The sequence below is a fragment of the Natator depressus genome, chromosome 10, assembly GCF_965152275.1.
Source record: "Natator depressus isolate rNatDep1 chromosome 10, rNatDep2.hap1, whole genome shotgun sequence".
Lineage (NCBI taxonomy): Eukaryota > Metazoa > Chordata > Testudines > Cheloniidae > Natator > Natator depressus.
This window is the reverse complement of record NC_134243.1, coordinates 4,881,341-4,895,312: the sequence shown is the minus strand read 5'-3', so window position 1 is coordinate 4,895,312 and position 13,972 is coordinate 4,881,341. Positions and strand designations below refer to the sequence as shown.

Genomic DNA, 13,972 nt, shown 5'->3' with positions numbered 1-13,972 from the left:
TAGAATCCCGTGGCCCTAGGTGCTGTACAAATGCAGAACAAGCAGAGGGTCCCTGCCTGGAAGAGCTCACAATCTTGTTTTTGAACTGAATGAATAAAAAAAGGAAAGCAGCTAAGATGGCTACTGCTCCTGCACATGCTGCCTGCTGATATAGGGTTTTCCCCTCGGTTGTATATTTCTGTGTCTTCCTGTGACACGCCGTAGAGAAATCAAGATTTAGTTCCACCTTCCTGTTTCCTGGGGTGAAGATCTTCATGACAGGAATGAAGTCAGAAGAAAACTTAGGAGCAACGCAGGCAGGAGGTGGAAAGCGCTGACACTGGTCCTCAGAGAGGATGATGTTGGCTCTAGAAGAAGAAGAAGAAGAGTTACATTATAGAGAATATATTATATATATTCTAGAGAAGAAATATAACTGCCGAGGAACTGAAAGCTCAGCAGCCATCATTTCCTGTCCTCTCTAGTAACATCCACGGAAGATCTGCAACCCCCTGACTAGGACTTTGGAACAACTGAAATATCCCTCCCAAATTATCCATCCCAGGTTTCATCGAACATCCAACACATGCTGGAATGGGACATGTTTGAAGTGTTTAGTTGGTTCTATTGAGTTCTCCAGACAGAATGGATGTTTTCAATAAAGCTGTTGGATTATTTATCTTAATACTGGGCTTTACTGCTTAGATTCAAAATCCTGGTAAATTATGGCACAGCATCACGCACTTACAGAACGCTTTACTGACATGCAACTGTAACCCCCACACCTCCTGGGCCGTGGTGCTCTGTCCCTTCTGCTGGCACCGAGACCACTTAGAGAGAGACGAATGCATCTACTCTACAGCCTTAGCTAAGGGCCATATGGCTTTTAGCTCATGCAGCAGAGGGTCATGCATTTAGCTCCAGAGATCCCAGGTTTGATCCTGCCTGCCAACGACTGGGGTCTGTTGGTGTTACACAACTGTGAAACTTCTTGACCAGAAATTGTCACGATTTTCCCTGCTTTATCAGAAAAAGAGGCATCTAAGCACAGTTAATGGAACCCAAAAGCCGTGTATTTCATACTTTCAAACTTGGGTGGAATACTGATATATCCATCTGGTATTCCCCCAGTGAGCCCAATGCCCAGTTTATCCAGCTCAGACTGTCTCTGCAGTCGGATCCAGTCCTTTGAAGGTGAATTGTATTGTTCTTTTTTCAGATCTTCAAGATTTAGTCCCAGCAAGCCCTTGATATCGTCAGCTGTTAGATTCTAGGGGAAAAGCAAATTAGAACAGTTGAGAGCAAGATTTTCAAAAGGGGCTTCTGTATTGTAAATAAAATGTAATATTACCAATAATATTTCTGGCCCAGACCAAAGCTAGGAGGCTCGGAAGTAAGCTTTGGGGGGCAGGCATTCTCTTCTAAATAAGTGTTTGTAAAGTGCTGAGCACAATGGGGCCCTGGTCTCGACCGCTGCTGCTACTCCTAGAGAGTCTGATCTTGGGAGAGTCCCGAAATCTGGATAAACATCCAAAATGAAGCTCCAAACCAAATCTGCCTTCCTTTGGAGGCAGCATCCCCCAGGCTCAACGCAGATCTCGCTTCCGCTCGTGTCACTCCACTGATGGAGTGACTCACCCAGGCCCGACTCCAATCTCACAATGGTTTTACACTGGTGTCACTCCACTGAGTGCGGTGGAGTGACTCCTGACTGACACCAGTGTAAGTGGGATCAGAATCAGCCAGCCAGTGCCTCGCAGACCTGAGTCAGGGAGCAACTTTTCACCGTACGGTCAGACTCACCAGCACAGAGTCTTTTTTCAAGCTCATGAAGGTTCTGATATCCATGTTCACGTTCTCTTTGCTGAGAGCTCTTAGGTCCTCTCCAGGAGCACCGGCTGGTGTGGGAAAGAAACAAAATAAAGCAAACCCAGAAAGCATGGCTAATGTTCTGAGACAAACCCACAGGGATCCCCTGGCAATCCCTTGGAAATCAACAGAGTCATTCCAGGGATGACTTTGGCCCCAGATGTTCAGTGATTGTGAAGTGTGCGAATAACTGTGAGGCCATAAAGGGCAGACCTTTTCTAGTTGCATAGACCTTATTTGCCAGGTCGTGCTGATTATGTGGCCAAGACTTGTTATTTACACCTTCATGGTGTATGCAGCCTCCACGAGCGTGGGGCCCCCGGCAGAACTCTCCCATAGAGACGGAGACTAACTCCTTGGGTCAGCACTGAGTGCTAGTCCTGCTTCAAATTGTCCCATCAGACTGAATACAGTTGCATCAGTCTCTACAGTGAGTCTCTCCCATCCATGTGGAGCCCAGCAGAGGTGTCTGTTTGGGTCCATCAGTGTTTGATGTAAAAATTTGGGGGGATTTCACATCAGGCAGGTTTGCACCCCCTCAATCTCTTGTGAAAGTTTTGCACAGCTGTAAAATAGAAAAGGGCCTGAAACCAAAGCCACCGATCCAGCCCTCCCGAACCTTCACGCCCCAGATCCAAACACTCTCAAACTCTGCGGAAGTTCTGATCTGGACTCAACCGGAAGGCTCAGCCCATCTTGACTGTCAGTACTGCTTTATGTTGGTCAGGGAGTCCTTCTGCATACTTAGATATGGCTTGATGAGGTTGTAATAAGCCGGGAACTGGTTGCGTTGGTCAGAGAAAGCTTGTTTAGCTTTGGAGTACAGGATGTCTTTTGTAGACTGAGGGCAGGCGGAAGGGTCCAGTGACTTGGCCATTCTGAGGAAAGGGAAGATTTGGGCAGATAAAAGCTTGCATCACTTCTCCCTTTGGAAATCTTGCACCATCATGGACAATTATTAGAGTTTCTTTTTGCTATACATGAGAACCCTATGCCCCGGTACCCACTGAGAAAAGTCAAGGGTTGTAAAGAAGAAAATAAGCCAATAGTCAAAGAGAAGTTAAGTCAAGTGACATGCCCAAGGGTCATTCATCAGCCAAGTGGCAGAGTTGGGAGTACAGTTCCTGACATCTAGGTACTAACCACCATTGTAGTTCACGCTGCTTCCTGGATTAGTTTGTGTTCGATGAAGAGAAAAAGAATGGGAAAATAGGAACAAAGAAGGTCGGATCCTTCACTCACTTGAGGTTGCTGGGCTCTATCATTTTCAACTGGGGCTCTGACAGAAGGCATATATATCTTGTACCAATTGCATTCAGAGCAGTGACGTTCAGTGGGTTTCCCAAGTCAGTGTATTTTGTGATAATTACAGCAGCCTACAAATGTTTTTAAAAAGAAGTTGAATCACCTGGAAGTATTCCTCCCTCCCCTGCCCCCCAGAGCAAAGCAAATGTCCACTACGCACAAAACCGAAAATAAAATACAAAAGGTTGGTCCAGTGATCCAGGATGGGCCACCCAACTTTGAATAAAATAAGCAGCTCCCACGAAAATAAGGCTCTCCCAAACCATGGAGCAAACCCAAGCAAACAAGTAAGCGTTGAGCTGGTAGCTTATTACCTGCTCATCCGGAGGCTCATTGCTCAGCAGGAAGGCAAGCGTATTTGCTGAGGTTATATTCCATTTTTTAATGTCGTTGATGGTGACAAAGGAAGAGATGGCCCCAAGGTTGGGAATTATCTTCTCAGGGTATCCGTTGGGATACATCTGTGGACAAACGGATATTATAATCATGGTAACTCACTATATTTTTCTGATGGTGTCAGAGGGCTGTAGGGCAATGGAGAAGCAGGACCAACAGGTACACAAATGAATAGATCTGTTCTCTTTCCCTGCACATTCTCCAGTTCCTTTCCCCAGTACCCCACCCACGCACACACCCGCTCTCTGCATCACTCTTTCACCCACACTCGCAGTCTGGTCATGCTCAGACACAAGCTCAGTCCGTCTCCTCCAGCCGTCTTGGGAAGGAGAGAGCTGGACACGCTCTCTGGATCTCTTTCCTGACAGCTAGAGCTTATAAACAGATGCACAAGTAGATGCTTTGATGTCCTTCCGCTGTGCATTACCTCATCCAGCTTCTTCTTCAGCACAGCCATTTGCTGATCAGTGAAGGGGTACTGCGCCATTTGGGCCAGGTGTGCCACCAGGGTGACACCCTGCAAACAGGCCTGTAATTCCTCAGGGGTATAGTAAATAGGCATGAGCTCATCCATTACCACCTCCTCTGTTATCGTCTTATCCGCCGGGCACTCTGTGGAAGCAAGTATCAGACATCTCCAGCGTGACAGGGCTTTTGCTTTAAGCGTTGAATAATTACAGCCTCATAATCCTGCATTATCAGTTACCCGAAAACCCAAGACGGGAGAAGACAATTAGAGCTAAACGGTGCCTTTAGGGGGCGCTGCAGCAGTTGCACAAACCCTCCAGAAATGTAGAAGGAGACTGCCCTTTAATAGAGTGAAGGGAGGGGATGGATGAAGGCTCTTCCCCTCTCCGTTCCTTCTGAGGAGTCTAGCATCAGCCATCGCACCTGACACACATAGCCCCTCCAAGTGGTGGGCATATGCCCAGCTCTGCCATGGGGTACAAACACTGTGGGTGAGAAGGCCTCCTTGGGCCCCCTCAATCTCCTGGTTCACCTACCCGAAGCCAGGCACAACTGAGTGAGCCCTTTGCCTTCCTCAGTTTCCACATGCCAAGATCTAACTCAGGATATTATTAATAGCCAGGAGACCCCCCCCCAGCCACCTAGGCCCTTCCATGGAACTGGGTCATCAGGTGGGTGTGGGGTTTCCCAGGGTTGTGGCAGGTGCAAGGCGGAGCTCTGGTTAGATGTTAACGGGAGGCCCCACAAGACCCAGCCTGAGTCCTGTCACTAGGGCCAAGGGTAACTAAAAACAGAGGCGCGTCAGGCTGAAATCGATGTGCCGAGGTAGCATCCCACGTACCAGCAGCGCGTTTCCACCTGGAAGGCAGGAGGTTTTTAACAATGGAGGCCAGCTGCTCCCTCGGCAAAGGTGAATCACGCATAAAACTTTTCAGCCAAGGGGTTAAAACGTTCTGCAAAGAAAATAAATCAGCAGGGGTATGAGGTTTGCAGCTCTTGTGTGTTTCTCTGTGACCACTTACATAGCCAGGAACCTTGTCACTCAGCTAAATGTTTACAAGAACTATGGAGACTTGAACTCACCACCACCTGCTCCAGTGTTAGTGACCATTCCTTGGCGAGCCAAAGAAATCGCTTCCCTGGTGCAGGCATGAAGGGGTGGGAGACTTTCAAAGGCTCAAGCAGGTCTGGTGTGTTCTGTCCACTAGAGGGCAGTGGTGCGCGCACGCGCACACACACACACACACACACACACAGACACACACACACACACACACACACACACCAAAGCGTAGCTACCCCCTGTACTCCCTGCTCTATTTAAATAACGTTGCATAAACTTTCCCAATCACCACCTACAGCATTACTTTAGAGTGTTCAATCTACAGTGTGATAATCATCTAGATCTCTATTCTTGCCAGTTTCACTGGAAAGCTGGTACCCGTTGCCACAATAACATCACTCGCGACATACACAAACTGGTGCTATAAAGCCAAGCCTGGCCAGTAATTTAGCCACACTAAATAAAGCTATTTGCAACGGGGCCTTGGTTTTGCACTGGTAACAGCAATGGGAGTTTTGCTATCGATTTCACCGGAAGCAAAGTCAGGCTTTGCACACACACCTTGGACACTTCAGGAAGCAGGCAGATGCCTGTTGGTAACATACCTGAGGAATCTTTTGCAAGATATTACGATCAAATAGATGGAACAGCCCACTGAGCTCATTCAGGATGGAAGCTGACCAGTTTGAAGGGGGCCTGAAAACAAAAAATTGTGCTTGATCAGCTTCCAGAAGAGGGAGAGCTACTTTGGGATCCTTTTCATACTAGGAGCTGCAGGGCTTATGGCCTTGTAACATTTTGATTGAAAAAAAATATGGAAATGTTTGCATCATATAATCCTCTCACCACTTTTCTCCAACAGGGCACGGCTAATCATCATCACTGGGGATATGAACTCTGGAATTGGTGAGCCAGTTTTAATAATTAAATTAATACAAAGAATGAATAGCAAAGAACTCTGAATTTTTATAGTTGCTCATTTCATGCAAGGATCACAAAGCACTTTCTGCAGGCAGAGAAATTACTGTTCCTTCACATTAGATGGGGGAAGGCACAGAGAGATTCAGTGACTTCCCATACAGCAGTCCGTGTCACAGCCAGGACTAGAAATGCAGGTCTCCATAGCTCACAGGCTAATAATGCTTAACTATTAGACCATCCAGCCTAGATCCATACTGCCACCTGAATCTGAGTCAAAACCTCTGAGGTTCAGAAAAGTTTCTCCCCACCCCAAGTTTGTCTTGCATCTGCCTTTCCAGGTGTTGGGCAGGTTCAGAAGGGCTGAGACTGTTAAGAGAAATGGCTGTTCTAACTATATTTCTGATCCAACTAGAAACAGGTGGAAAAGCTTGTTCCCAGAAGCTTCATCTGAACTGATCGGCTCTGTAAACCCCAAAGGAAGCGAATCCAATGGCAACCCTACCCGAACTGAGTGCTTCCGCTGCTGAGGACATTTCTAATAGCCTCTTCTTGACTGGGCACGAAGGATTCACATTGATTTAACTGTGGCAGCAAACTCCCATTGGAACTTCTGATGTATTCTTCACCAAGGTCACAAACCAAGTGGCCCAGAATCTCTGCGTTTTCTTCGCTCACCAGGGTGCCAGGAATTTTCTAGGTTCATAAAATAGATGTGGTCAGTAAAAAGGGAAGAATACTAGCTCTGGAGAATTCACAGTGCTGCTGACCATTCGTATTACCTAGCGGGGAGTCCTAGACACAGAGTTTGGGTCTGGATTGTGGCTTGAATTTCATCCACAGGCCTTTGATAGAGGCCAGGCTTGTGATGTGTGCATTTGGGTCTGTGCTTCCCCAGAGTTCATGGATAGATGTGGCTTGGGCCTCTCTATCCTTTCTGCAGAGGTTCTTGCTGTGCAGGCTAAGGATCTAATATGGGAAATCAACCCTCATGCCTCCAGGCACAGACTCAGTTCTGCAGAGGTCAGGAAGGAATTTCCCCTCCTCTGTTCAGCACTGCACACTGGGCTAGGTGCATCTGGCGGTGGGGCAGTTTTGTTGGTGTAACAAGCCTGCCTTCTTGTGGAAGCACCTTTCCTGATACTTTCCTTGTTCTCCTGTCCTGCCGGTGACCTAATCCCTCACCCCTTCCTCTGGTACTGGACTACCAGGACCAATGGCAGGATAGGATACTGGACTAGATGGACAAATGGGCTGATCCAGAATGGTTCCTACAGCCCTTTTTTTCAGGTGACACTTGTTTCTACATTCTCAAAGCATCTGAGATTCATATGTTAAAAGACATGGGCCAGAGCACTTCCTTTCCGTAGCATTATCCCAAATTCATGGCCACTTACAGAAGAATTCCACAGGTGTCTCTTTACTACAGTCTGTGACCACTCATAACCTCATCCCTCATGGGTATAGAGTTCAGATCCCACCGCTCCAAAACCACAGAGCTAAAGGACACTGTCTATTAGCTCTGAGCAGTATAGGGCTTATGCCACACAGGTGAACAGTTCTGAGTCCGTCCCACCCAGGGCAGTGGTGACACTTTCACACTAGTCTCATTACAGTTATATTCTGAATCCCATACGGCTCTTGGGTTCCGTACAGGAGAAATGTGTATTGTCCTCTGCGGCCACACAACCCTGGTGGCTGGAGAAATTTGTGTGAGCCGACAGCCTTGGAGACTATGATCTGGGGAAAAGGCCACGCAGCCTACAATATAGTGTTCGGGTTTTGTTGATCTGCAACATTCATTCCGTCAAAGGTTAAGAATTAAAACTCAGCCCCTTTTCCTGTTTGCAGTTACACAATCATTGTTCTCAGCCCAGCATTCAGTTCCGGGGACCCTGGATTGTTCATCCATGTTACTGAATGCATACCAAACAAGCTAAAGCTTCCAATAGCAGCTGTTTCCGCTGTGGGGAATCTCTCTGCAGCAGGTCAATGTTTGATTCCCCAATGTTACTGAAGTACTGTTGACAGCTTCCTGTCCCTGCATAATCTGAAGGGCTGGAAAGGCAAACACTCCATGAGCACCTTATTAAACAATACATTTGTTAAGTTCAAATCCACGTAAGCTGAAACACACCTCCTGTCCCATCATCCATATTCTACAGTTTATTTCACATCCCAAACATTTGCAATTGTTCTTCCCAGAGACCCGAATGTGTCTCTCTTTTCAATTACTTTTCTCCCTAGGAAATCTGCTTTGAAACCCAAGCTAGCGCTGTTCACGTCTGATGCTCTGGATACAGAAGCCCAGCAGGATATCGGCAGCGTAGAGAAATTCGGCCGTACAGTCTGGCTTTTCTGGTTCACTAGATGTTGCAAGTGAAAATATTCACAAAGCCAGGAAGGAATAAAAATCCATTGTGTTCTAAAAGGGAGACTATCAAGACAAAAATACATTTTGCAAAGCAATCTGTACCTTTATTATTAACACCCCCTAGATTATTACCACTAAAAGAAGTTAAAAATCTAATTCAGTTTTCATCTTTTCTGCAGTTTGTTTGCTTATTGCATTTCATTCTACTTGACTGATGCTGCCCAGATACGATGGGGATGTGTGCATAGACTGATGCATCGCTAGGTATTTTATGGAATTCAGTGACTCTCTTCCTTCTTTACCCAGCTGGAATAAGGCAGCAAGATGAAAGCCTTTGTGAAGTTACCTTAAAAACAGCAGCATGTCTTTCGGATAGTTGTCTAAATCCTTGGGAATGCCGTTGAGCGTCACCCTCTTAGCCAAACAACTCAGCTGAAAATAAACCAGAGTTCAGATGAAAGAAGAGAAAACAACAAATATCTCTTCTGAGGGGGGAAAAAACAGAGAGAGTGGTGCTAAGTCTGAAGAGGTTTAGATTCTTGCAAAACCTTGTTAGCCAGGTTTTGACCTTGCCAAAGTAATGGCTGCGATTCAGAGTCACATGTGGTTCAGAGCTAGGACACATCCTCCCTAATGCATGAGGGTTCTTGGTAAATGGGCTCAGCCTTGGAACATCTTCATGACAACAGCAACGTGGCACTCTGTGTACGTGGGGACTGACCTGGTCTTCTCCTAGCTTGACATTCTTCTGCTTCATGGCTTTGGCAAGCTGCTGAAATCTCTCTGTTTCCATCTCATTGGCTGCCGCACAGATGAAGCCTTGGAGGACAGAAGGGGAAAGTCTGAAAATCCAAAGGAAGCAAGTTAGGTGCGGTGAGGGAGTCCTTCAGAAGAGAAGAGAGTTGGTACTGATCTTCTAGAATTAACATGCACACAGTAGCATACATGGGGTGCGGGCAGGCATACTAGCCAGGTATGTACATCCTCAAGGATCCTTCTTAGACTGGTTTAACCTGTTCCTCCCGACTGTTCAAAGACTAGAGCGAAATAGAGTTTATTAGGAGCGCCTCCCTGTCGTTTGGGGGGAGGGATAGCTCAGTGGTTTGAGCATTGGCCTGCTAAATCCAGGGTTGTGAGTTCAATCCTTGAGGGGGCCATTTAGGGATCTGGGGCAAAAATTGGGCATTTGGTCCTGCTTTGAGCAGGGGGTTGGACTAGATGACCTCCTGAGATCCCTTCCAAGCCTGATATTCTATGATGTCCCTCCCAGCTCTTCTTCAAGCCCTAAAATTCCCCATACTTGGGGTCATAAAGAATAAGTTCAGAGTGGGAAAACAGGGGTGGGAGAACAGTTCTAGCCAAAGGCTCCATGCTGCCCTTTATCTATTGCAGTCCAGGAGGCCATCCTCAGCCAGATAAACATGGTCAAGGGACTCAAAGAGCAGTAGCATTTGTCCCAACAGAAGCTGCCCAAGTTGGAGGAATTTCTCCATTATTTCTCCCAGGGTCCATAGAGCCAGAGCCCTTAAAAAGTGAATTACTTTCCCTATAAAAAAGCATATATTGTAAAATCAGCATGACCTTGATTCTGATTCTATATTTGCTCCAGACACACAGTAGCTGGAGAGAGAGACAGGCCCCATAACATTTTAGTCATTGAAATAAAACTGCAATAGGGTTTCTCAGTTAGGACTGTTTTCTAGAGACAAGCAAAGTACGCTAAGGCCTTCGAGAGGCAGTGGGCCTGGGCCAGGAACTTCATTTTAGGAAACATGTCTAGGTTATGGACAAATGTTGCAAACCACCTGTAAGCGCCCCACAGTGGCGAAACCCAATCTGTTGGGTTTTCCGGGCCTGTCCTTTCTCTTACGGTGGCTGAATTTGAGGAGCACCTGCAAATCAGGACAATGGCTCGGCACACAAGGAAAAGCAGAGAGAGGAAAAAGAAATGTTACCTGCTGAAGTTGGACTCTGTCTTTATTACAGCATCGAAAAACATGGCGGCCTGCAGAACCAAGCCAAAGAGAATGTTAGAGTGTCACTCAACGCGTTCCGACCCTCTCGGTACATTCAGCTTTATTCTTAGACAGCTCATGGGGGCAGGGCTGAACTACTGCACATGCCCCCAGCTGCAAATGACGGCAGTGACGAGATGGCTTACTTGTTCCCGGCTCCACAGTTTCTGGTTGAGCTCTTGAACGCTGGGCTTTTCGTTACCAAAAGCCAGCAGTGATTTGGGGATGTAGCTCGCCAGACTGTTTGGGACATATTTAACCAGGTTGATGGGGCTCCCTGCAGCTGAAGCAATCTGAAAAATATAACAACCCCATGCGGAGGTTAAAAACAGCAATCATCAGGAAGGAAATTACGGGTTGGAGATGAGCCAGGCAGTTTTCCCTCTGATCTTCTGGGTATTCACCAGAGAATTAATGCCAAGGAATGTTTTCTGCTTGGCATATCTATCTGACTGTGAGAGCTGCTATGAGTCAATGCAGTGGTACAGGTGAATCTGAAAGGTCTGCCAAAGAACAGTGGCCTAAGGCGATGTGTATCTATCTGTGAGGCCCAAGCAGACAGAGCAAAGAAGAGTTCCTTGCAATGCCTGCCTTTATGCCTTAACATTGTTCAGCAGGCTAGAAATTGGAGTCAACATAGATAATATCTCAGCCTGCCAAATGGCACAGTTCATGGGCAATATTGTGACCAAAGACATGTCAATTTCCTAACTCTTCACACATAGCTTTGGCAAGTTAGAATAGCACAAACTAGAATGTTGCTATAAGCCAGTCCTTTGGGAGTCCGACAGCTGGCTTTGAATGCCAGTCGGAAGTCGTAGGCTCTCCTGCCGGCCCGTGACGCTGAAGAGGGATGGGGAATTAGCCGTGGTCTCTTTCTGCTTTGTCTGGAACAATTCTCACGTGAACCTGAGGTGTAAAATCGTGGTCAGCAGAAAGGGTCAGCAGACGGGCTGATTCCCTGCAATTGCAGCAAGAGTGGCACGTATACCTATCTCCATTAGTCAGCATATAGAGAAGGAGCTCAGCAAACCGGAATATCACTCTGCCCAGGGGAGGGTCTCTGAATGGCCCTCACAGCTGTTCACATGCTAGAAGCCCTAAACCTTCCATCCATCTCAGGCTCTTTCCCTGGGAGTGGAATTCTCCGTGAACCAGGTTAGTTCCGTTTTTACTCCCTTCCGACAGAGCAGTGGCCTGTGCCTAAAATGAGACCCGTCCAAGAGCGATACCAGGCTTTATTATGAGTTATCATGGCAGGAAGCCAGGACCATCCCAGCCACACACATTGCAATGCCACGCCCCTGCTGTACAGCCTGGTTAGTAAGTGCATAAATAAGCCAGGCAGAAAATTGCCTCTGCAGGTATGCATGTCGGGTCACGCCTATGTGTATTCACAACACAGGGTGTTCTCAACCAGGAAAAGTCACGATCCTCCTCAGGCTCTTCCTACACGTGACACCACCTTAAAAGGAAAAGTGACCTCACCTTTTCCACAAGTGCCACTTTCAGAGCAGAGGGCATGGTCACTATCTGCTTCGCAAACCCAGGGATCTTAACAGCTTCCAAGATCACTTTTGGAGGCAGACTTTGAAGTCTGCTGCTGCTTAAGCCGGCCACCAAACTCCCTAGTGCTGCCAGGTTTTGTGCATCCAAGATCTGCAGCATAATCATAAAGACGGGCAAATGATTGGCCATACATCAACGGATTAGATCTACAAGACAGATAGACCAGATGCAATATACACACATGGCTTGTGCTCTTTGTACCTGATAGCCAGAGTTGAATAATTTGTTAACGATAGCGCTGGACTGTTCAGCATTCCAGCCATAAACTTCACTCAGGGAAGGAAGAGACGCTTTGAGGTCTCTGTCGCTGGTGCCATTCTCAATCTGCGACATGGAGAGCCCGACTGCAGCCTGACCCAAGGCATTCAGGGTTTCGGGAGGGAATCGTTCAAATTTGTTCACCAACAAGGTTGCAACCTGCAAAGAGCCCACAGTGACAGAGGAGCAATTCAGAATATCCGAGATGGTGAACCAGCTCCCGGAGGAGGGTCATTTCAGGCTCCTTGTCTTTGGAAGTCTTAATCACTGGAATTTTACAGAGAAGACCTCAGTGATGGTGCCAGTAGCATGTCCACGTTAAAGAGGCAGTGTATTCTAAAGCAGGTGTTCTCAACCAGGGGTATGTGTACCCCTGGGCTACGCAGAGGTCTTCCAGGGGGTACATCAACTCCTCTAGATATTGGCCCAGTTTACAACAGGCTACATAAAAAGCACTAGCGAAATCAGTACAAACTAAAATTTCACACAAGGACTTGTTTATACGGCTCTATAGACAGTACACCAAAATGTAAGGACAATATTTATTTTCCAATGGATTTATTTTATAATTATATGGTAAAAAGGAGAAAGTCAGGAATTGTTCAGTAATAGTGGGCTGTGACATTTCTGTATATTTATGTCTGATTTTGGAAGCAAGTAGTTTTTAAATGAGGTGAAACTTGGGGTACGCAGGACAACTCAGACTCCTGAAAGGGGTGCAGTAGTCAGGAAAGGTTGAGAGCTGCTAGTCAAAAGGAAAGAAAATGGGACTAAGCAGAAAGGTCTAATCCAGGGGTCAGCAACCTTTCAGAAGTGGTGTGCCGAGTCTTCCTGTATTCACTCTCATTTAAGGTTTTGCGGCGAGTAATACATTTGAACGTTTTTAGAAGGTCTCTTTCTATAAGTCTATAATATATAACTAAACTATTGTTGTATGTAAAGTAAATAAGGTTTTTAAAACGTTCAAGAAGCTTCATTTACAATTAAATGGAAATGCAGAGCCCCCCCGGACCGGTGGCCAGGACCCGGGCAGTGTGAGTGCCACGGAAAATCAGCTCGCGTGCCATCTTTGGCACACGTGCCGTAGGTTGCCTACCCCGGTCTAATCCTTGCTCTCTGTCTGTCTATCTAGGTCCCCATTCTGTGGACAACACTGCAGGATCTGAGCAGCATTCAGACATTTCACTCAGTCACTGACTGGACAAATCAATTCATGTGTCTGTGCCTCCATTTCTTCACCGGTAGAATGGGGATAATAGGACTTCCCCGTCTCAGGGGGCTGCGGGGGGGGGGGGGAATGTTTGCAAAATGTTACTGGGGTGCTAAGTATTATTAACATGGTGCAGGGTTGAGCTCTCCCCTTACAAAGCGCAAAGCAGGGGCATGGAAATGTGTTTGTATCCACTGGGAGCATTGTTCTTTCACAAGCTCTGGAGAAGGGCTCGCACCTCAGCAGGGCTGTGAGCGCCAGGGCACCAGCCAAGGGCTTTACCTGCCGCTCCTCGGTTGTCAGAGAAGGTGCAGGCCTCTCCTCGCTGCTGCCTCTGCGCATCGGACTTGGGACACAGTTTTTAGTGATCCTCCGAGCCAGACTTAAAGCATCCTTTCTGACAAGGCCGCTCACTGCAGAGGGGCTGAGGTAGCAAACCAATCTGTCTGGGAGGCTGGAAGTGGGCAAAAGTTACAAGTGTTAACGGAGGGTCTGTTCCATCCACCAATGAAAGGCAAATGTGTATCTTGTGAGATTCTGCAGGGGGT

General features: G+C 47.1%; 1 protein-coding gene across 1 annotated transcript; it reads right to left on the bottom strand.

Annotated features, from left to right (window-relative positions):
* Positions 1-202: 202 nt before the first annotated feature.
* LOC141994342 (mesothelin-like) lies at positions 203-13,766 on the bottom strand. Its single transcript, XM_074964550.1, has 18 exons — positions 13,707-13,766; positions 12,158-12,373; positions 11,876-12,046; positions 10,534-10,680; positions 10,328-10,377; positions 9,094-9,214; positions 8,719-8,804; positions 7,927-8,056; positions 6,504-6,694; positions 5,686-5,776; positions 4,859-4,970; positions 3,977-4,161; positions 3,468-3,614; positions 3,091-3,224; positions 2,593-2,726; positions 1,783-1,877; positions 1,063-1,249; positions 203-347 (listed from the first exon to the last, which is right to left on the bottom strand). The coding sequence occupies exons 1-18, from the start codon at positions 13,764-13,766 to the stop codon at positions 253-255; spliced, it is 2,352 nt and encodes a 783-aa protein (XP_074820651.1). The 3' UTR covers positions 203-252.
* Positions 13,767-13,972: the final 206 nt, after the last annotated feature.

Bases quoted from the DNA above. Each gene is read 5' to 3' on its own strand.
- LOC141994342 (XM_074964550.1), bottom strand. From the start codon at position 13,766: ATGCGCAGAGGCAGCAGCGAGGAGAGGCCTGCACCTTCTCTGACAACC. The intron at 12,047-12,157 runs GTACAAAGAGCA...ATTATGCTGCAG, and splicing joins TATTCAACTCTGGCTATCAG to ATCTTGGATGCACAAAACCT. The intron at 1,250-1,782 runs GTGAGTCTGACC...CTTTTCCCCTAG, and splicing joins TGAAAAAAGACTCTGTGCTG to AATCTAACAGCTGACGATAT.